This window comes from Peromyscus eremicus, chromosome X, assembly GCF_949786415.1.
Source record: "Peromyscus eremicus chromosome X, PerEre_H2_v1, whole genome shotgun sequence".
In the NCBI taxonomy this organism is placed as follows: Eukaryota; Metazoa; Chordata; class Mammalia; order Rodentia; family Cricetidae; genus Peromyscus; species Peromyscus eremicus.
Window position 1 is genome coordinate 133,406,208 of NC_081439.1, and position 22,914 is coordinate 133,429,121.

Genomic DNA, 22,914 nt, shown 5'->3' on the forward strand with positions numbered 1-22,914 from the left:
TGTCCATCATGCACCTGTTGTGCCCAATGAGGCCAGAAATTCATAATTGATCCCCTGGTACTTTACAGTTGAGAGCCACTATGACTGGGAATTGAGCACAGGTCCTCTGGAAGAGCAATCAGTGCTCTGAATGGCTGAGCCATCTCGCCAGCCCCACAAACATTTTTAAAGCAGTTATTATAATTACTGTGAATATCTTCAAAGGTTTAATGGAAAAATATAACCACAACGTGAAGAGTAATGAAAGATTTAAAAGAGAGTTATTGGATATGCAACATATTGTGTGTGGGAGTAACTAGATGTGAGCATACAGAAGAAAAATTATTGTTAGCAGCAGTTAAATTCTGTCTGCTTACTTTGTCATTAACTCTCCACTTCTGCTGAGATGCTAGCTACAAGTCCAGAGCCTGTCCTCAGAGCTCAAACAAATACCCCCATACTACCCTTTCAGGCCTAGCAGCCATCTTTCCTGGCATTTTTCCAGAATCCCTGTGCTTTACAAGTTTAAATATGGTGCTCTACAAGTTCAAAATCTACCTCATAATGCTGGAACTCTGTCATGTGACACAAAGGAACCGTCATCTAGTAACAGTCATCTGCAGGGACTGCTGGTCCTTTGCCCAGGGTGCTGGTCCCCGCTGGTCGGGAAGAAGAGGGAACAGACACCACAGCCATCTCTGTTGTGCAGTCATTCTTGTGGTAACAGTCTTTCGGAGACTCCAACTTGAACATGGGATCATCTGTGTCCAAGGCTGCCCTTGGGGCGACCACCGATGAGCCCATGGAACCAGAGCCAAAGCATCTGGCCAGTGAGTAGGAGGCTGCCACCTCTACCAGAGACCCTTTCCTTCTTTTCCCCAGCCCCTCCCTCAACACCCCATGAGGGAAAGCCCCAGATCACTGCTCATACCTTCTACTAAGCAGAGAAGAACCACTTGAGGGTTTGTTTCTGTTTTGTTTTGGTCTTGGGTTTTGGTATTTTGAGGCAGAATCTTGTTTGTAGCCCCGTCTATCCTCCAACTTGTTCCAATTCTCCTGCCTCAGCCTCTCTAGTATTAGGATCACGGACATGTGCCAGAAGGCCCAGCACCAATGACTTTTTAATACCAAATTCTAGAGTACTAAAAAGTATTTAAATAATTTAGACTAGTGACATAAGATGATAGAATTAGAATGTCAACTTCTGACTGAGGATGTATCTCAGTTGGTAGAGTGCTTTTCTAGTGTTATGAAACCCCAGGTTTGATTCTCAGCATCATATACTGGCATAAATCCGGCATGGTGGAGCACAGTTGTAATTCCAGAACTCAGAGGTAGAGGCAGAAGGATCAGGAGTGAATTATTAGGTACATAGTGAATTTGAAACTAGTCTATCATATGCATGAGATGCTGTCTCAATAATAAAACAAAACACCAAAACCTCTAGCTTCTTAGAAGGGTCTCATTTCCTATTTTTGCTTGTAATGACATTAACAAAAATATACATGTATTTATGTGTATATATTACTATGGGGAGGCCAGATAATGAATTCTAGGGAAATATATATTAACCCACTCCAAATGAGAGATAGATAGATATAGAGACAGAAACAGAGACAGACAGACAGACAGACAGACAGACACACACACACACACAGAGAGAGAGAGAGAGAGAGAGAGAGAGAGAGAGAGAGAGAGAGAGAGAGAGAGAGAGAGAAAATGAATGAGTGCATCAAATAGTAAAATAAAAAGGTTAGCAATATGAAGTGAATTGAAAATTATTTCTCAACCTGTATTTTAATGCTTTCACCATCTCTGATTAGGTCTACTACAGTACATAAACCAAACAAATATGAGTGTTGAACATCTGGCTAATGTCCTTTCTGAAAAAGCTAGGAGCAGCAGCTGGGTGGTGGTCTTCAAAGCCCTGGTCACCATACATCACCTCATGGTTAATGGAAATGAGGTTAGTGTTGTTCATGTGCAGTGTTTCTTTCCTTCTATTACAAAGAACCATAAACAGACAACTGCAAAATGTTTTTGTAAAAGGTCTCACTACCTTTTACTTCTATTAGTGGAAGGTAAAATAAGTTAATCACACTTTTTCTTTAAATTATGATTGTACCTTTGAAATCAGTATTCTTGGAAATATACCACTTATGCACTGCTAAAATAACCACTGGTAATAAGGTACATAATAGAGTGGACATTGAATATTTAGATTACTCTTCAGATTATTCAGTTTTCTTTCTTTATGTGTGTTTGGCCTGAATGTATGTCTCTGTACTGTAGCATGAATCTTAAAGAGTCTTATTAATAAAATAAAACCCAGAGCCAGGTATTGTGTTAAAGCTGGAAGATCAGAGAAGCAGAACAAGCCACAGCTACCTCAACTCACTAGTTCCTCAGCTGATCCTATTTCCTCAGACTGGAAGCCTCTGTGTCCTCATCCAAATGGATCTCAGCTGAACTGCTGCTAGAAGCCTAAAAGCTTAACCAGGTTCTAGTTCCTGGTCATCACACCTTATATACCTTTCTGCTATCATGTCCTGGGGTTAAAGGCTCTTGTTACCATGCCTGGCTGTTTCCAGTGTGGCCTTGAACTCACAGAGATCCAAATGGATCTCTGCTTCACAAGTGATAGGATTAAAGGCATGTGTGCCACCATTTTTTGGCCTCTATATCTAGTGGCTGTTCTGTTCTGACCCCAGATAAACTTATTAGGGTGCATGATATATTGGGGAACATCACCACACTGTACCACATGCATATAGTGTCCACAGAAGCCAGAAGAGGGTGTTGGATTCCCTGGAACTGGAGTCACAGATGGTTGTAAAACACCATGTAGGTGCTGGGAATTGAACCTGAGTCCTCTGCAGGAGCAGCCAGTGTGCTTAGCTGCTTAGCCATCTCTCCAGCCCTCTTCAGATTATTTAGACTGGGACCCCCTTCCCACAAATGTATTACTGCATAACTGCTTTACTTTTTGAGAAAGACTGGACACCTGATGGTATTATATGCTCACATGCCTATTTCTTTCCATATACATATTTTAACTCCACAGAACAGCTGAAATAGTCCATAACATTAAATTACTTTTTTCTACTTAAAATTCATAATTTCAGTAAGTCTTAGATTAAAATTAATATTTAGAAATTGGTTGTAATTTGATATTTAGTATAAAGTAATGGTAACTACACAGGATAGTATCTCTAAAGTAAAACATATATATGTATCATAATCGATATCTCAGAACAAGAATCATACTTACAAAAGAGATTAGTAGCACTAAAAATGTGAGGAAATTATAGAGGGGTCAATTTTAAATAAAGTCTATCAACCCAAGTGAATACTAAAAAAAAGAATGATGTCCTTATCTTACCATATATATAAAATCATTTCCTCAAAGATGAAATATTCAGCATTAAATTTAAAGCTAAATAAAATGTAGGTGGCTGTTTTTATAGCATTTTGATAGGACAGATATCATAAAGCTAATCATAAGAACATATAATTATAGAAAAGGTAATATAATGAGCACATTACAACATATTTAGTATTAAATCAAATGTGATGTTTACTAAGAATGCTGGATCTCAAAAACAATTCTAATATAGAAAACAATTTTAATTTTTTTACATTTATTATTTATTGTGTATGTGCATGGTCAAGCTTGGCAATAAGTGCCTTTACCAACAGAGCCATCTTGCTTGCCTAAAAACAAATTTTAGAATGATATTTAATGAACAATACCATTTAGGCAACCGTTTTATATATATTTACATATTATATATATTATAGTATGTATAATACAAACAGTGCACAGATGGAGATGAGAAGACAGCTTTTGGGAATTGGTTCTCTTTTCACCATGTGGGTTCAAGGAATCAAATTCAAGTCATCAGGATTGATGCCAAATTCCTTTACCCACTGAGCTGTCTTACAGGCCCTATTTAGGTAAATTTTTAAAATATGCATAATATTTGTCCATGGAAGACATGCATATGAAATTCTAAGAAAATAGATTGCAAAGACTTTAAAATTATGATACTATATTTGTATCTAGGAGGAAAAAGAAACAGATCTTGAGGATGGGTCAAAGGCAATTTAACTGTAATGTTCCATTCTTCTTTTGTGGGGAGGGTTGAGACAGAGTCTTCACTATGAAGCCCTTGGCTGGCCTGGAAATCACTATGTAAACAGGCTGGCCTTTAACTCATAGAGATCCACCTGCACCTTTAAATTCAGCACCTCTCGAATGCTAGAATTAAAGGTGTGCATCACCACATTTGGTTGTTTCATTTCTCTTATAAAATTAACCTTGAGGTGGATACAGAAAAAAAAAACAGCTGGTATTTCTAGTTAGTGAGATACACAGATATATCATTATTTTTGTATTGTTCTGCAATTTAGAATGAATCAAAAAACCAAGAGAGAGGTGGTTAGACAGAAAGTCTTGAGGGCAAAACATTTAATTAAAATCATTAATGAAATTCATCTGGATACAAAAACTAAATTTGGTACATTATGTTTGACAGCGTTTTATTCAACATCTTGCCTCTCGAAGTTCTTTGTTTACTTTACACAACTTCCTGGATAAAAGTGTCATAGAAGGTGAGATGAATCTTTGTTTGTTTGTTTTTGTTTTTGTTTTTTCGAGACAAGGTTTCTCTGTGTAACAGCCCTGGGCGTTCTGGAACTCACTCTGTAGACCAGGCTGGACTTGAACTCACAGAGATCTGTCTGCCTCTCTCTTCTGGGTTCTGGGATTAAAGGTGAGCACCACCATGCCCACCAAGAAGAGTCTTTGATGGAAATATTTCTACTCGACAAAGAAGGAAAAGATCTGAAAACTATTCCTTGTTAAGAAAATGCTTCTAAATTATTAAGGATGTGATGTGGTGAGAATTTTTTGGAGGTAAATAATCCCTTAATTCATTGACACAAATTTGAGCACTTACTAGCTTATTAATGGACTTTGCTCAATGAAGCCTTATATCCAGTCTACCAAAAATTGTCCCACATCCTTTTCTTTATGCTACTTCCCTCTTTGAGTTTTCTTTAGTCCACTTCTCACTAGCTGTGTCATTTTGTTTTGTTTTGTTTTGGGATCATTACCTTTTGTCATTTCACATCAGAAGTGTATAAGAGCTGAACTTTTTGAACTTTCAGCACCTAGAACAAGACCTGACTTGTAGTAGGTGCTCAACGACAAACTGTTCAGTGAATTAATAAATTGGATGAATAAATAAATCATGGTACATTTGAAGGCTGAGAAGCTAGACGTTAACATTCTACTAAGGTCTTTTCCTGGTTTCTCTGTGAAGTGTGGGGTAGGATTATTTGCTGAGGGCATGAAAGTTGAGGAGAGGTGGTAGGAGTAGACTGGGACAGTAAAGAAATGGTAAGAATTTACAATAGTTTTTATTGAACACATGAAAGAAGCTCATACAATTCAATTATTTCTTCTGTTCAATAATGTCACCATCAACACATCATAAATGGTGATATCAATGATTTAAAGAAGTAAAAAATAATCTTTAACAGAATGTTTGAGAATTGTCAGATTAATGAAATAATGTCTAGCTTTTATACTTCAAGGCTATTGAAGTATACAGGTGAAGTAGACTGAAGTTGTCACATTTGTTAACATATTGCAAATAATATCATTGATTTGGAAATAACATACCTCATTTTTAGGTTATACTATGTCAACATTCATCAGACGATATAGCAGGTACCTGAATGAAAAGTCGCTCGCATACAGAATGATCTCATCTGACATCACAAAAATCAAGAGAGGGTCAGTAAATATCACTAATTTGTAGGTAAACACTAAACACATGTAGTTGACTTTGAAATTTTCACAAAATAACACATCTCTATTTTAAAATACATATGTCATAGTGCTTCTCAAACTCTTAATTGCTGATATTTATGATATTCCTTTATCTTTTGTAGGACACATGGTGTGATGAGAACTATGAATACCAATGAGCTTCTAAACACACTTCCAGTCATTCAAACCCAATTTGATGCTCTTCTTAATTTTAATGTAAGAGTTTTAAGAAAATTAATAAGTGGAATAATTAACTGTATCCGGGAGGAAGAATCATCTTAAACTGTTGTGGTAATTAGATAATTCTTTCTTTTTTAGGCAAATCCTGACCAACTAACTAATGGGATCATACAGTCTGCTTTTATACTACTCTTTAAAGATTCTCTTCGTCTTTTTTCAGCTTATAATGAAGGGATCCTTAATCTTTTAGGCAAGTTAAAACTTCTTTTTTTAAAGTTAAATTATTTTTAAAAGAAATTTTGGTCAAGTATAATTTATTTGTAAAAAATTTTTTTCTTTTATTTCTATATTTAGATTTATATTTGTTGTAGATCCAAAATAGGAGATCGTTGAAGGCTATGTACTTTAAAATAATAAAATACCAGTACATTATACATTAAGATAAATTAATGCAGTTCTTGCTTTTCTCTTGTGTTATCTATTATTTCTATTTTTAGACAATTATTTTAACATGAGGAAGAACCAATGCAAGGAAAGTTTGGATATTTACATCAAATTTCTTGGAAGAACAGCCAAACTGACAGAATTCCTAAAGGTTGCAGAGGTTAGAAATTCATTTATATCCAAGGATTTTCTGTTGCTTTCTGTATTAGTTTAGTATCACCTTTATTCTACTATCAGCAGTAATTTCAAAACTTGATCAAAATATATATGACATAAATCTTTCCAGGCACTGGGCAATAGACAAAACAGGTCTTTGGTGAGTGAGAGAAAGAAATAATAGCAAAGGTAAGCCTATGTTTTCCCTCATGCTCAGAGTAATCCAAGCCGAACAAGATGAATCAGTCCTAGATAACTGACAGGAAAACGTCTAAAAATCAAAGACAAGAAACATAAATTATCAATAAGAAGAACAACAGTATGAATAGTGGCTGACTTCTACTTGAAATAACACATTTGCATGTTAGCTAATATGCAATTTATCTCTTCCCCAAGCATCAAAGACTCAATACAGGCAGGCCTTTTCTTTTAGAATCTATCCTTAGGTTAAGTATAATTTTGTGCTCAAATGTATATGACATATGTTTGCCTGGTCATTTTTTTTAATCCAGAAAGATATATTCTTGAGGTACTTTCTCTTTTACATATACACAATAGCATATCTGTTAATTTTTTATTAATACTCCCTACAGTTATATGTATGCTTTCCCTCTCTTTTTGTGAATTCAGGAATTTGGAGTTGAGCGGAAAGACATTCCATATCTTTCTCAGGTCAGTCAGTGGCATATTGTATTTAAAGTGACTTTTTGTATTTGCATGTCTACTGTATTAGTCATCATCGGAGTCTCTTTTGTCATAAAATGATGTGTGTATATTTTGATTTATCTAGAAGTTACAAGTACACACACATAGTGTCTCCTGGTATAATAGTTAGACCATGCTTTTTGAGTGGACAGAGATGGTTATTTTTTACAACTGCAAAGAGGTAGAATGTTAGTGACTGTCCCATAACAGTAAGAATCAAATGAGCTCAGGCTTTTTCCCTCCCCAGAAACTGGGGCTAAGTAGTTTTGATGGAGATGGGGATAATCACCCTTATATCCTTTGTGTCTTTAAGAATCAGTTTAACACCAATTTATAATGTTCTTTTGGAAGGGATTATTTTTGCAATACTTTTTTACTTTCATGTTGTGGGCTGTTTTGGGATTGAACTCAAGGCCTCTTACATGTTAGTCAAGTTTTGTACCACTAAACAATATCAATAACCTGTAGCATGAATCTTAAAATTTCTTATTAATAAAAAAAATCTGAAGCCAGGTATTGGGTTAAAGCTGGAAGATCAGAGAAACAGAACAAGCCACAGCTTCCTCACCTCGCCAGTTCCTCAGCTGATCCTGTTTCCTCAGACTGGAAGCCTCTGTGTCCTCATCCAAATGGATCTCAGCTGAACTGCTTCTGAAAAGCTGAAAGCTTAACCAGGCTAGTTCCTGGTCCTCACACCTTATAAACCTTTCTGCTTTCTGCCCTTACTTCCTGGGATTAAAGGCTCACTTTCTGGGATTAAAGGCATGTGTCACCATGCCTGGCTGTTTCCAATGCGGCCTTGAACTCACAGAGATCCAGAGGGATTTCTGCCTCTGGAATGCTAGGATTAAAGGCGTAAGTGCCACCATTTTATAGCCTTTGTATCTAGTGGCTGTTCTGTTCTCTGACCCCAGATAAGTTTATTAGGGTGCACAATATTTTGGGGAACACAATACCACCACACTTCCCCTTTTTTGTCTAAAATTTTTCAAAAAAGCTTATAACTAATACAAGAAAAACTATCCAATAAGTATATACAATATATACAGTCAAGAATTACATTAACGATGTCTAGTCCACTAACATTTGACAGATTCAGATAAAAACTCCATCATATATATTAACAATGTCCAGTCTAGTAACATTTGATAAACTCAGACAAAAAAAGTTCATTACTTATCCTATTTAAAACAAGTAGTTCCTTTTTAAAAGTAAATTCAATAATCTCCCTTTTTAATCTTATTATATTTATATTCTCTTTTTTTCATAATAGATTCAGTAATCTACCTTTTGTCATTTTTATATCTTCTCTTTTTTCTTTTTAGAGTAGATTCAGTGATCGACCCATTTATCCTATTATTTCTTTATCTTTTTTTCTCAGAGTAGAGTCAATGATCTACCTCATATCTATATTCTCTTCTTTCTTTTTCCTTTTTTTAAAACAAAACCTCTTAATCTAATATCCATGTTCAGCTTTTTTCCTGACCATTAACAATTAACAACTTGTAACCAACCATTGTAAACAATGACAATATCCAAAACTCATTAAATGACCAAAAACCTCCCATCCCACCTTTTGGGAATGTGGGCGTCATTTTCTGAAAATTACTTTCTGCTTTCTTGGGGTGAAGACATCTTTAGGGGATCCTAAAAAGAAAATTTTGGGGTTAATTGTCAAGTCCTGTATCATTTGTCCAGTCCCTGCATAATGAGAAAGTGCAGGGCTTGTCTCAAGTCCTTGTTTAAGTAGTCTGTCAGGCTGGATCATCTCAGCTAGCAATTTCGAAATTGTCCTGAGCACTTTGTAGTCCAAAGCTGATCTTTCCATGGTGTTAATAAGCTTAATGGCTTTATTATAGTCCATGTGGAATCATCGTTGTGGGGTCCCATCATCCTTTTGAAGATTTCAAAGTCACTGTTAGTGTTAGGCATGGTCATTGGTTCTCTGAAGACTTTTTTTTTTGTTGTTGTTGTTTTTTTTTTTTGTTGTTGTTGTTGTTTTTTTTTTTGCCTCTTCTGTGGTTTGGAGCAATCACAGTCTGATAAATGTCTGTCTCTGGGAACCATGAATGTTCTTCTTTAGAAGAGAAAGTCTTCACAGCAATTTCTCCCCACCATCTGTCTTGCCAAACTTTTCCAAACTGACCTTTGTTTATGCTTTCTTGTAACACGATGTTTCTGGCAATTCTTCTCTGAACAAGCAGTATTAAACCCTTTGTCCCAGGTAGCAGCATCACCGCAGTCACCAACACGATGAGAAGAAGCCAGCAACTCAGAGCAGCAGCCACTGCCTCCATGGTCCCACCACTGTTTGTGGCTCGGCCCCGGGCAAAGCTTCTCTTAGGTTGGCCTCAAACTCAGGATCCTCCTCCTTCAGTGAATCCAACCAGTGTGCCACCACAACTGGCTGAGTGTAGCTCAGGTCTGAGCTTGGGCCCGCAAGGCCACAGGCAAGAGGCTTTTTTTTGAATTTGTACCACGAATGTTGGGCGCCAGATGTAGCATGAATCTTAAAAGTTCTTATTAATAAAAACAAATCTGAAGCTAGGTATTGGGGTGAATGCTGGAAGATCAGAGAAGCAGAACAAGCCACAGCTACCTCAATAACCCTTCTATCTGCCTGTCTGTCCATGACATTCTTAAAATGTTCTTTTAAAATTAACATACAAAGTAATGGGTTTCATTATGGCCTTTTCATATACATTTTGTTTTTGTTGAAATTTCCTTCACTTTACTTCCCCATCATCCTGCCTCCCTCCTGCTGGTCTCCTTCCTCCCTCCAGTAGCTACTCTTCTGCTTTTATGTCGCATATATCCTATTGCTCTTTTCTTTTTTTCCCCTCCCTCCAGGAAGACTTCTTTCTCCTCTGATGGTCTTCTTCCTAGTATTATTACACACACACACACATACACACACACACATACACACACACACATTCACGCACGCATGCACATGTGCATCTACATATGAATCTATCACCTGTCTTTACACATATATAAAACTTTAAATCTAGTCAATTTTCAATTTTTCTTTTTTGAGACAGTCTTACTAAGTTGCCCATACTAGTCTGGAATTCACTATATAGCCTAGACTGTCTTCCAAGTCATGAACCTCCTGCATCAGCCTTCCTGAGTGAAGGCATTACAGGCCTGTGCTACTATGTCTAACTTTTCAACTAATGTTTAATGAGATTTAGCTACAGTTATACGTCTAGAAGCCAGGGTGGAAGGTAATACAGATCCTGATGGGGAATGGAATTTGTGAAGTAGAGGCATCTGTATCATCTCCAGCAAGGAAGCTGACAAGTTTCTGGGAAAATTTGGTTATTTAGAACATTCACAGCCATCCCTTCAGGCATCCTTACCCTAAAGGTTCACAGTGAGAACCACTGTTGTTTGAAATAATACCAGGCTTCCTTAATGAGCAGTCAGATGATCCCATTAGCAGGGAGACAAAGATTAAATAAGAATGTTTAGGTTAGTACAGGAAAAGATAAAAGAGAGACAGGACCCCAGCCTCCTAGTTCCTGAGAAAAGTGAAACAAAGGCTAGAATCATGGCTTGATGTCTGCAGACTTGACTTTACTGCCTTGGTTTTTATTCACATTGGCATTCCTTGTTCTGTGGAGGTCCTGAGGGCAGCAAGGAGAACCTTTCCTGAAAACTACAACCTCAACCATTGTTGCACCACACACAAACTGACCAGTATGTGCAACGTGAATTCTAAGGAGACATCTGCCAGGAAGAATACCCAAGTGGAGGGCCCCATCTCCCACTAGGCTACCCATCTCTTTCTTCTTACCTCAGTGCTGGTCCCTAGGATACTTGTGTTAGAAAAGTGGAGTACATGCATTGAAGATTCACAAGAAGCAGATGAGGGTCTTATTGGCAGAAGCTCATGCAGATCCTCAGGCATTTCTATGCAAAGGAGCCCTGTTTACTGTAAGAGCTTCCTTATCAGACCCCTGGCCCTTGGCTCCCAGCCAGTACAGAAAATCTTCTGTCAAGGCCTTCAGCTGGCTGAACTCCCCAGTCAACTGGCTGTCTCAGGTATTCTGGAAACCCTGGAATGGAATGAAAAATTCTGGGCTAGGTGGAAGAGTGGAGCAGAAGACTGTGAGAGTGAGGTTAGCTCCACCTTGTGCTCCATGGTCAGTGTTCTTGACAGAGGTCTCTGAAAAAACAAAGTACTAGTTCAGACTGTTAACTTCTAGATTCCATGGAGAGCTGTTAAAGTCTTCCTTTGTGGCTAAATTGTACTTTTAACAGGTTTTGCTCAGAGTGGATGGAAGTTAAGCTGGCCACCACTTGAGAAATCCCTTCAGATCTTATTTTTCTGAGGAGGAAAATTCTTTCAGCTACTACTTCTTGCATTTAATTTTACAAAGGATCTGCTCAGTCTGCAGTCAGACACACTTTTTTTATCTTTTGCTAAAATAGTTCAGATATCATGTATCTGATCCACATTGCCTGTCACAGTTCCAGGGTACAAACACGGGGATCTGATGGCTGGCTCTGCCACGAAGTTTGCCCAAGTGAATTTTACCAGTCACCACAATGTCTCCATGGTTTGAGTGACAACATGTCTAATGAAGGAGGTCTTATAGTGTCACTCTCACCCATTGCAAGCAAAGCACTTGCTGCTTTTAACTTTTTGGATTTCTAAGCACCTTCTGACAATTGTGCCTATTAAGCTTACATGGAATTGTTCCATTGGATTTACAACTGGCAGTGAACTGTCCAAACCAAATCAAACCGAAAATGTTTCCAACCAACATGTTCAAATACTGAAAAGTTTTGAATTTATTCTTTGGGAATTGTCCTTGAGCCATATCTATACCACTGTAACCAGTTCTTTTGCTAAATCTTCCAGCCAGCTCAGCAGTTTGTATCATTTATCTTTACTCCCAAATCTCTTCTCTTCCAGTGAACCAATTTTATCTATCCAATATAGGACATTGGTGGGGAATTTATCTTCTATGAGAGGAAGTCTTCACTTTCCATTTTTAATGGAAATGGATAATTAAAGCTACACAGGACATTGGTGGGGAATTAATTTTCTATGAGAGGAAGTCTTCACTTTCCATTTTTAATGGAAATGGATAATTAAAGCTACATCTACATTTATTCAGCAAATATTAGTTAAGCATGGACTGTGTGCCAAATACTTAAAATTTAACATTGAACAAAACAGAGAAAAACTCTATATTTGTTGTTGTTTCTAAAATAGTATTTCTTTTAAAAAATTTAAATTATTCTTCTCTTATGCAATACATCCCAACTTCAGCTTCCCCTCCCTCCACTACTCCCAGTTCCCCACACTTCACCTCTCCCCTAGATCCAACCCCCCACCCCCCATCATCTACGCCCAGAAAAGAGCAGCCCTCCCAGGGACATCAACTGAACACTGCCTAACAAACCATGACAAACTCTCACATCAAGGCTGGATGAAGCAATACAGTAGGAGGAAAAGAGTCCCAAGAGCAGGCAAAGAAGTCATACACACCAGACCCATTCCCACTGTCAGGAGTCCTCCTCAAACACCAAGTCAATAACCATAACATATATGCAGAGGACATAGAAGACCCATGCAGGCTCTGTGATTGCCACTTCAGTCTCTGTGAGTTCTATGAGCCCTGGGTTAGTTGATTCTACTGGCCATGCTCTCCCTGTGTCCTCTACTCCTCTGGCTCCCAAAATTCCTCTTTTCCCTCTTCCATGGAGTTCCCAAGCTCCAAGGGGTGGGACCTAATGGAGACCTCCAACATGTGCTCTCTCTCCACCTAAAAGTTTGGCTGTGCATCTCTACATCCATTCCCTTCAACTGCAGGGAGCAGGCTTTCTGATGATGACTGGACTAGGCACTGATCTGTAAGTGCAGCAGAACATCATTAGGAATCATTTCATTGATTTATTTTTTGGACAGTCAGGTCTCTGGGCTATCCACTTTCTGGTGCCTGGTCATCCAGGTAGTGTCAGACATGGGCTCCCTTTCATGGTATGGGCCTCAAATTAGACCAATAATTGGTTGGTTACTCCCACAAGTTCTGCACTACCATTGCCCCAACATATTTTTCAGGCAGGACAATTGTAGGCTGAAGGTTTTGTGGATAAGTTGGTGTCCCAGATCCTCCACTGGAATCCTTGTCTGGCTACAGAAGATAAAGAGTTCAGGCTCTGTGTCCTCCATTAGTAGGATCACCCTTGTAGATTCCAGGGAGCTTCCATTGCACTAGGTTTCCACATCATCCCTCAAATGCCCTCCAATCCCAGTCATCTCTCCCAGTACTCTCTCCCTCCACTCCCCCACACTTGATCCCTGCAATTCCTATCCCCACTCTCCCCGAGTCCACCTGCAAAATCTATTCTATTTCCCATTCCCAGAAAGATCTATGTGTCTCGCCCTCCACAGCCAGAGACCTCATTGTTACTTAGCCTCTCTCTGTCTGTGGACTGTTCCTTGATTATCATTTACTTAGCAGCTAAAATCCACTTATAAGTGGGTACATACCATGTTTGTCTTTCTGGGTCTGGGTTACCTCACTCAGGATGATTTTTTTCTAGTTCAATCCATTTGCCTGCAAATTTCATGATGGCATTTTCTAATTGCTGGGTATATTCCATTTTGTAAATGTACCACATTTTCTTTATCCATTCTTCAGTAGAGGGACATCTATGTTGTTTCCAGTTTCTGGCTATTATGAATAGAGCTGCAATGAACATAGTTGAACAAGCGTCCTTGTGGTAGGATAGAGCATCCTTTGGGTGTATGCCCAAGAGTGGTGTAGGTGGATCTTGAGGTAGATTCATTTCTATAGTGGCTGTACAAGTTTGCACTCCCACCAGCAATGGAGGGGTGTTCTCTTGCTCCACATCCTCACCAGCATGAGCTGTCACTTTATTTATTGATCTTAGCCATTCTGACAGGTGTAAGATGGAATCTCAAAGTAGTTTAGGTATGTTTGTAGCAGACTTTCTTGGACTACCAGCCCCCAAATCATGACATAGAGACTTATTATTAATTATGAAAGCTCAGTCTGAGTTTAGGCTTATTTCTAACTAGCTTTTATAACTTAAATCAACCCATTTCTATTAATCTACATGCTGCCATGTGGCTCATAGCTTTTACCTCTTCTCCTGCATGTCCTTCTTTCTCTCCATCTCCTCTAGCATCTCTCCCCCACCTAGATTCATCTCCTCTTCTTTTCTCTCTGCCCTGAAGTCCCACCTAACCTCTTCCTGCTTAGCTATTGGACATTCAGCTATTTATTAAACCAATAAGAAGGCGCTTGGCAAAAATACATCTTCACAGTGTACAACTTGTATCCCTGATCTCGACAAGACTTTTATCATGAAGGGGTGTTGGATTTTGTTAAAGGCTTTTTTAGCATCTAATGAGTTGATTATGTATTTTTTCAGGTTTTTAAAGTGATGAATTACATCGACTGATTTTCATATGTCAAACCATCTTTGCTTCTTTGGGATGAAACCTATTTGGTCATGGTGGATGATAATTTTGATGTCTTATTGGATTCTGCTTGCCAGTATTTTATTGAGTATTTTTCTATCTATTTTCATAGGAAAAATGGTCTGTAATTCTCTTTCTTTATTGAATCTTTGTGTGGTTGGGTATCAGGGTGACTGTGGCTGCTTAAAATAAATTTGGCAATGTTCCTTCTGTTTCTATTTTGTGGAATAATTTGAGGGGTATTGGTTTTAGTTCTTTGAAAGTCTGGTGGAAATCTGTGCTAAAACAGTTTTTTTAGTTGGGAGACTTTTAAAGACTGCTTCTATTTCCTTAGGGATTATAGGTCTTTTTAAATTGCTTATCTGATCTTGATTAAACTTTGGTTTCTATTGAGAAAATTATCCATTTCTTTTAGATTTTCCAATTTTATGGAGTACAGGCTTTTTTAAGTATTATCTAATGATTCTTTGGATTTCCTTGGTGTCTGTTATTATAATCCCCTTTTAAATTTCTGATTTTGTTAATTTAGATATTCTCTGTGTCTTTCAGTTAGCTTGGATAAGGGTTTGTCTATTTTGTTGATTTTCTCAAAGAACCAACTTTGTTTCACTGCTTCTTTGTATTGTTCTCTTTGTTTCTTGATTTCAGCCCTGACTTTGATATTTCCTGCCATCTACTCCTCTTTGGTGTGCTTACTTCTTTTCATTCTAGAGCTTTCAGGTGTGTTGTTAAGTTGCTAGTATTAAATCTCTCCAATTATTTTATGAAGACATTTAGTGCTATGAACTTTCCTCTTAGCACTGCTTTCATTGTGTTCCATAAGTTTGGATATGTTATGTATTTATTTTCACTGAATTCTAGAAAGTCTTTTATTTCTTTATTTCTGTCTTGACACAGTTTTTATCAGTAGAGAGTTGTTCAGTTTATATGAGTTTGTAAGCTTTCTTTTGTTTGTGTTGTTGTTGAAATCCAGCTTTAACCTGTGGTGGTCTGATAGGATGCAGGGGGTTATTCCAATTTTCTTGTATCTGTTGAGACTTGCTTTGTGGTCAAGTATGTGCTCAATTTTGGAATAAGTTCTGTGAGGTGCTGAGAAGAAGATATATTCTTCCATGTTAGGGTGAAATATTCTATAGATATCTGTTAGGTCCATTTGGTTTATAATGTTTGTTAGCTCCAGTGTTTCTCTGTTTAGTTTATGTCTGGATAACCTGTTCATTGGTTAGAGTGGGATATTGAAGTCTCCAACTACCAATGTGTGAAGGTTGATGTGTGCTTTAAACTTTAATAATGTTTCTTTTACATACATGTGTGCCCTTGCATTTGGGGAATAGATTTTAAGAATTGAAACATCATTTTGGTGGATTTTCCTTTGATGAGTATGGAGTGTCCTTCCCTGTCTCTTTTGATTAATTTTGGTTTGAAGTCTACTTTGTTAGATATTTGAATGGCTACACCAGCTTGCTTCTTAGGTCCATTTGCTTGGAAAATCTTTTTCCAACCCTTTACTCTGAGGTAATATCTATCTTTGATGTTGAGGTGTGTTTCTTGTACACAGCATAAGGATGGATCCTGGTTTTTGTTTTTTTTTTTTTTTTTTTTGGTTTTTCGAGACAGGGTTTCTCTGTGTAGCTTTGCGCCTTTCCTGGGACTCACTTGGTAGCCCAGGCTGGCCTCGAACTCACAGAGATCCGCCTGGCTCTGCCTCCCGAGTGCTGGGATTAAAGGCGTGCGCCGCCGCCGCCGCCGCCGCCGCCGCCGCCGCCGCCGCCGCCACCACCACCACCACCACCACCACCACCACCACCACCACCCGGCGGATCCTGTTTTTGTATCTATTCTGTTAGCTTGTACCTTTTTATTGGGGAATTGAGTTCATTCATATTGAGGCATACCACCACCACCACCACCACCACCCGGCGGATCCTGTTTTTGTATCTATTCTGTTAGCTTGTACCTTTTTATTGGGGAATTGAGTTCATTCATATTGAGGCATACCACCACCACCACCACCACCACCCGGCGGATCCTGTTTTTGTATCTATTCTGTTAGCTTGTACCTTTTTATTGGGGAATTGAGTTCATTCATATTGAGGCATATCAATGACCATTGATTGTAACACGAATTGCTAAACGGTTTTATTAATAGAAAACTCAGAGCCAGATATTGGAGTGAAAGCTGAAAGATCAGAGAAGCAGAACAAGCCACAGCCAACCTCACCTTGCCAACTCCTCAGCCGATCCTGTTTCCATGAATTCTCTGACTGAAAGACTCTGAGTCCTCACCCCTGAGGGTCTCAGTTGAACTGCTGCTTAGTTCCTGTCTCCTCATGCCTTATATACCATTCTCCACTCAGCCATGACATTTCCTGGGATTAAAGGCATGAGATCTCAAGTGCTGGGATTAAAGGTGTGTCCCACCATGCCTGGCTCTGTTCCCAGTGTAACCTTGAACTCACAGAGATCCATCTGGATCTCTGCCTCCCAAGTAATAGGATTAAGGGTATGATCACTGTCTTGCCTCAGTGTTTAATCTAGTGGCTGGCTCTGTCCTCTAATCCCCAGATAAGTTTTATTTGTTAAAGCACAAATAAAATATCATCACAATTGATTGTTAACTCCTGTTACTTTGTTGTTGTTGTTGTTCGTGGTGATGGTGGTGGTGGTGATAATGATGATGATGATGATGTGTGTGTGTATGTGTGTGTATATGTGTGTGTGTGTTTCCCTTCTTTTTGTTTTGCTGGTGTGAGATTATTTATTTCCCATGTTTTTGTGGGATAGTTAACCTCCTTGTGTTGTAGCTTTCTTTTTAGTACCTTCAGTAGGGCTGGATTTGTAGATAGATATTGATTAAATTTGACTTTACATTGGAATATCTTGTTTTCTCCATCTATAGTGACTGAAAGTTTTGCTGAGTATAGTAAAGTGGATTGGCATCTGTGGTCTCTTAAAGTGTGAAACACATCTGTCCAGTCCCTTCTGGCTTTTAAATCTTCATTAAGAAGTCAGGTGTAATTCTAGGTCTGCCTTTATATGTTACTTGGCCTTTTCCCATGCAGCTTTTAATATTATTTCTTCGTTCTGCGTGTTTAGTGTTTTGATTATTGTGTGATGAGGGGACTTTCTTCTCTGGTCTAATCTATTTGGTGTTCTGTATGCTTCTTGTATCTTTATAGGCATCTCCTTAAGATTAGAAAAGTTTTATTCTATGATTTTGTTGAAAAGAAAAATCACTTTGAATTTGGATTCTTCTCTTTCCTCTCTTCCTATTATTCTTAAGTTTTGTCTTTTTATATTGTCCCAGATTTCCTGAATGTTTTGTGCTAGGAATTTTTTTAGATTTAACATTTTCTTTGACTCATATATATATTCTTTCTATTGTATCTTCAACACCTGAGATTCTTTCTTCTATCTCTTGTATTCTGACGGTGAAACTTGTCTCTGTAGTTCCTATTTGCTTACCTAGATTTTTCACTTCCAGAATTTCCAATTTGTGTTTTCTTTATTGCTTCTATTTCCATTTTCAGGTCCTGAGAAGTTTTTTAAAATTCATTTTACATACAAACCACAGATCCCTCTCACATCCCTCCTCCTGCTTCTCCCCTCTGCCTTTCCCATCCCTTTATTCCCTCCTCTAACAGGGTAAGTTCTCCCATGGGGGACAGTTAAGCCTGGTATATTCAGTTGGGGCAGGACCAAGCCCCTCACCAATTTATCAGGAGTGAGCAAGGTGTCCCACCATAGGTAATGGGATCCAGAAAGCCGGCTCATGCACCAGGGATAGATACTGATCCCACTGCCAGGGACTCCTCAGACTGACACAGCTACACAACTGTCTCCTGTATGCAGAGGCTCTAGTCCAGTCCCATGCAGGTTCCACAGCTGTCACTCTAAAGTTTGTAAGTTCCTTTGAGCTTGGTTCAGTTGTCTCTGTAGATTTCCCCCATCATGATCTTGACCCCCCAACCCCTTGCTCATATAATACCTCTTCCCTCTCTTCCATTGGACTCCTGGAGCTCAGCCTGGTGAATGGTTATGGATCTCTGCATCTGCTTCCATCAGTTACTGGATGAAGGCTCTATGATGACAGGGTATTCACCAATCTGATTACCAGGATGTGCCAGTTTAGGCACCCTCACCATTGTGGCTAGTAGTCTATGCTGGGGTCGTCCTTGTGGATTTCTGAGAATTTCCCTAGCATCAGGTTTCTCCCTTATCCCATAATGTCTCCCTTTATCAAGATATCTCTTTCATTGCTCTCCCACTCTGTCCCTCCCCCAGCTCAACCATCCCATTCCCTCATGTTCTCATGCCCCATTTCCTACCCTCTATTGCCCCCCCATCCCCAGTTTGCTTGTCGGGATCTCCTCTGTTTCCACTTCCCAAGGCAATCTGTACATCCCTTTTAGGGTCCTCCTTGTTACCTAGCTTCTCTGGAGCTGTGGGTTGTAGTCTGATTATCCTTTGCTTTACATCTAGTTTCCACTTATGAGTGAATACATACCATGTTTGTCTGTCTGAGTCTGGATTACCTCACTCAGGATAATTTTTTCTAGTTCCATCCATTTGCCTGCAAATTCATGATGGCATTGTTTTTTTTGTTTGTTTTTTTTACAGCTGAGTAATACTCCATTGTGTATATGTACCACATTTTATCCATTCTTTGGATGAATGCCATCTAGGTTGTTTCCAGGTTCTTATTATTACAAACAATGCTGCTATGAACATAGTTGAGCAAGTGTACTTATGGTATGATTGAGCATCCCTTGGGTATATGCCCAAGAGTGGTATCATTAGGTCTTGAGGTAGATTGATTCCTAATTTTCTGAGAAACTTCCATACTGATTTCCAAAGTGGCTGTAAAATGTTTGCACTCCCACCAACAGTGGAGGAGTGTTCCCCTTGTTCCACATCCTCTCCAACATAAGCTGTCTTCAGTGTTTTTTATCATAGCCATTATGACAGGTGTAAGATGATATCTCAGAGTCGTTTTGATTTGTATTTCCCTGATGACTAAGGATGTTGAGCAATTCCTTAAATGTCTTTCAGTCATTTGAGATTCTTCTGTTGAGAATTTTATATTTACATCGATAGCCCATTTTTAAATTGGATTGTTTGCTATTTTATGTATATGTTTTATGTTTCTTGATTTTTTTATATATTTTGGAGATCAGCCCTCTGTCAGATGTGGGATTGGTGAAGATCTTTTCCCATTTTGTAGGCTGTTGTTTTGTCTTATTTACAGTGTACTTTGCCTTACAGAAGCTTCTAAGTTTCAGGAGGTCCCATTGATTAATTGTTGCTCTCAGTGTCTATGCTACTGATGATATATTTAGGAAGTGGTCTCCAGTGCCAATGCGTTCTAGGCTACTCCCTACTTTTGCTTCTATCAAGTTCAATGTAACTGGATTTATGTTGAGTTCTTTGATCCACTTGGATTTGAGTCTTGTGCATAGTGATAGATATGAATCTATTTGCAATCTTTTACATGTTGACATCCAGTTATGCCAGCACCATTTGTTGAAGATGCTTTCTATTTTCCATTGTACAGTTTTGGCTTTTTTTTTTGTCAAAAATCAGGTATTCATAGGTGTATGGGTTAATGTCAGGATCTTGAATTTGATTCCATTGGCCCACATGTCAGTTTTTATGCCAATATCAAGCTGTTTTTATTACTGTAGCTCTATAGTAGAGCTTGAGGTCAGGGATCATGATGACTCCAGAGGTTGCTTTATTATACAGGTTCTTTTGGCTATCCTGGGTTTTTTTGTTTTTCCATATGAAATTGAGTATTTTCTTTCCAGGTCTGTGAAGAACTGTGTTGGGATTTTGATGGGATTGCATTGAATCTGTAGATTGCTTTTGGTAAGATTGCCATTTTTACTATGTTAATCCTACCTATCCATGAGCATGGGAGATCTTTCTATTTTCTGATATCTTCTTCAGTTTCTTTCTTCAAAGACTTAAAGTTCTTGTTATACAGGACCTTCACTTGCTTAGTTAGAGTTACCTCAAGGTATTTTCTATTATTTGTGGCTATTGTAAAGGGTGATGTTTCTCTGATTTCTTTCTTGGCTTGTTTATCATTTGTATATAAGAGGGCTACTGATTGAGTTAATCTTGTATCCTGCCACATTACTGAAGGTGTTTATCAATTGTAGGAGTTCCTTGGTAGAATTTTGGGGGCCACTTATGTATATTATCACATCATCTGCAAATAGGGAAAGTTTGACTTCTTCCTTTCCAATTTTTTTCCTCTTAATCTCCTTTTGTTGTCTTATTGCTCTAGCTAGAACTTTGAATCCTATATTGAATAAATATGGGGAGAGTGGACAGCCTTGTCTTGGTCCTGATGTTAGTGGAATCACTTCAAGTTTCTCTCCATTTAATTTGATATTGGCTGTTGGTTTGCTGTAAATTGCCCCTTGTTCCTTGTATTCCTGATCTCTCCAAGACCATTATAATGAAGGGATATTGGATTTTGTCAAAGGCTTTTCAGTATCTAATGAGATGATCATGTGTTTTTTTTCTTTCAGTTTGTTTATATGATTACATTGACAGATTTTCATTTGTTGAACCATCCCTGCATTTCTGGGTCTTGAGCAGTTTTATTTGTTTCCTTCAAATATTTGTTTGTTTGTTCTTGCCTTTCTTGAAGGGATCTATTCATTTCCTCTTTAAGGGCCTCTATCATCTTCATAAAGTTGCTTTTAAGGTCTATTTTTCTTGTGTTTCAGCTGTGCTGGAATATTCAGGTCTTGCAGTTGCAGGATAGTTAGGCTTTGGTGATGGTAACATATTGCCTTGACTGTTGTTTTTGTTTTTAAGCTTTCATCTAGAAATCTCAGTTTGGGGTGATTATAGGTCTAGGTGCTGATTTCTGGGTTTGTCTATGTTGGATGTGTATTTTGTTCCTTGCTTTCTGTTTCCTTTCTGATCCTTTGTTTGGTGTAGCCTGTGACTGAGCAGAGGGTCTCCACTCGAGTTGGACGCTGGACTTCTGGTGGCCTGCGTGGCCTCTGATTGAATGGGGGGGGTATTGCAGTCTTAGATAACCAGCTCCAAGGCTGCATACAGGGCTTGTAAGGAATCCATGGCATTGTGAAGCTAAGACTATTTCATCTGAGGGCTTTTGGGGGAATAGGGAAAAAAACTCACACACATTTTGAAGGTTACTGTCTTTATTCTCTCATGTTGAATCTCATAATCCTGTAGCATTCATGATGTTCTTTCTCCTTGGTCCTTATCTCTTTGTTCTTTACAGCTACAAATATCCAACAGAAACTTTCAGGCAAATGCAGCAGTTACATTTGAGGGTTACATTCCATTTCTTAAGTAAATGACAAGAAACCAAGACTATGTAAACATTTGTACTAACTCCCAGCAATTAGTGGGTAACTGGCGAGTGTTGAGTCTTCAGGCAATGAGTCCATAATCCTTCTAAGGCTCAAGCCAGCATTCCTGAGAAACCATTTGTCTTTTAGCTTAAGTCTGTATTCTTCAAGATACTATGGCAATATCGTGCTTAAATCTTAAAATGTACTTTTTGTCCTGTATGTAACTTTTAATGATCTGAGAATATCTGCATCCCAAATGTAGCTTTTAATGATCTGAGAACACCTGCATCCCTCATTAGGGGCTACAGAGTCAAGTTTTTCTGTAGCCTTAGCTAGTCAGAATATATTTTTCACAATTTGAGGTCAGGAATGGGTGTAAGGACTTACTCATTTGTCAGCTAACAACAATTGGGCTTTTTTGTATTTATGTCCTAGCCAGATAGCTCAGTATGTCCTTGTGAATTGGACTGTTTTTTTTTCCCCTGGGGAATATCTACCTTAAAACCCATTAGCAGGGAACCTGGGCTAATCTGAACTTACTTTGAGGCTTTAAATCAGCTAATGGTAGAAAAGCTGTTTTAGTAGCTGAAAATATGACTATTTTCCTAAGTCAGCCTGAGCTATGATACAAAGCAGTTCTCGGGTACTTATAATTCCTGACTTGTGTAATATTTCTTTGAATTCATATTTAGTTATCAAACTCTGTGTAAGCTAACATTATAGATATCAAATGGACAATACAACTTAAGAAGGAGTCATCTTCTAGATACTCCATAGATATAAATGCCCATAAGATTGAGATA

At 38.4% G+C, this 22,914-nt stretch overlaps 1 protein-coding gene across 5 annotated transcripts in view; it reads left to right on the plus strand.

The window, feature by feature from the left end:
* The first annotated feature begins 583 nt into the window (after positions 1-583).
* LOC131899574 (phosphatidylinositol-binding clathrin assembly protein-like) overlaps positions 584-22,914 on the plus strand; it is a 48,625-nt gene continuing 26,294 nt past the window's right edge. For all 5 annotated transcript variants that reach the window (XR_009376101.1, XR_009376102.1, XM_059251074.1 and 2 more), the window contains exons 1-8: positions 584-809; positions 1,803-1,945; positions 4,518-4,593; positions 5,680-5,782; positions 5,941-6,034; positions 6,137-6,248; positions 6,496-6,602; positions 7,229-7,270. Coding sequence is in view for 3 of the 5 variants with exons in the window: in XM_059251074.1 (XP_059107057.1) it covers positions 731-809; positions 1,803-1,945; positions 4,518-4,593; positions 5,680-5,782; positions 5,941-6,034; positions 6,137-6,248; positions 6,496-6,602; positions 7,229-7,270 (756 nt within the window). In the remaining 2 variants the exon portion in view is untranslated. The remainder of the gene's footprint in view (positions 810-1,802; positions 1,946-4,517; positions 4,594-5,679; positions 5,783-5,940; positions 6,035-6,136; positions 6,249-6,495; positions 6,603-7,228; positions 7,271-22,914) is intronic.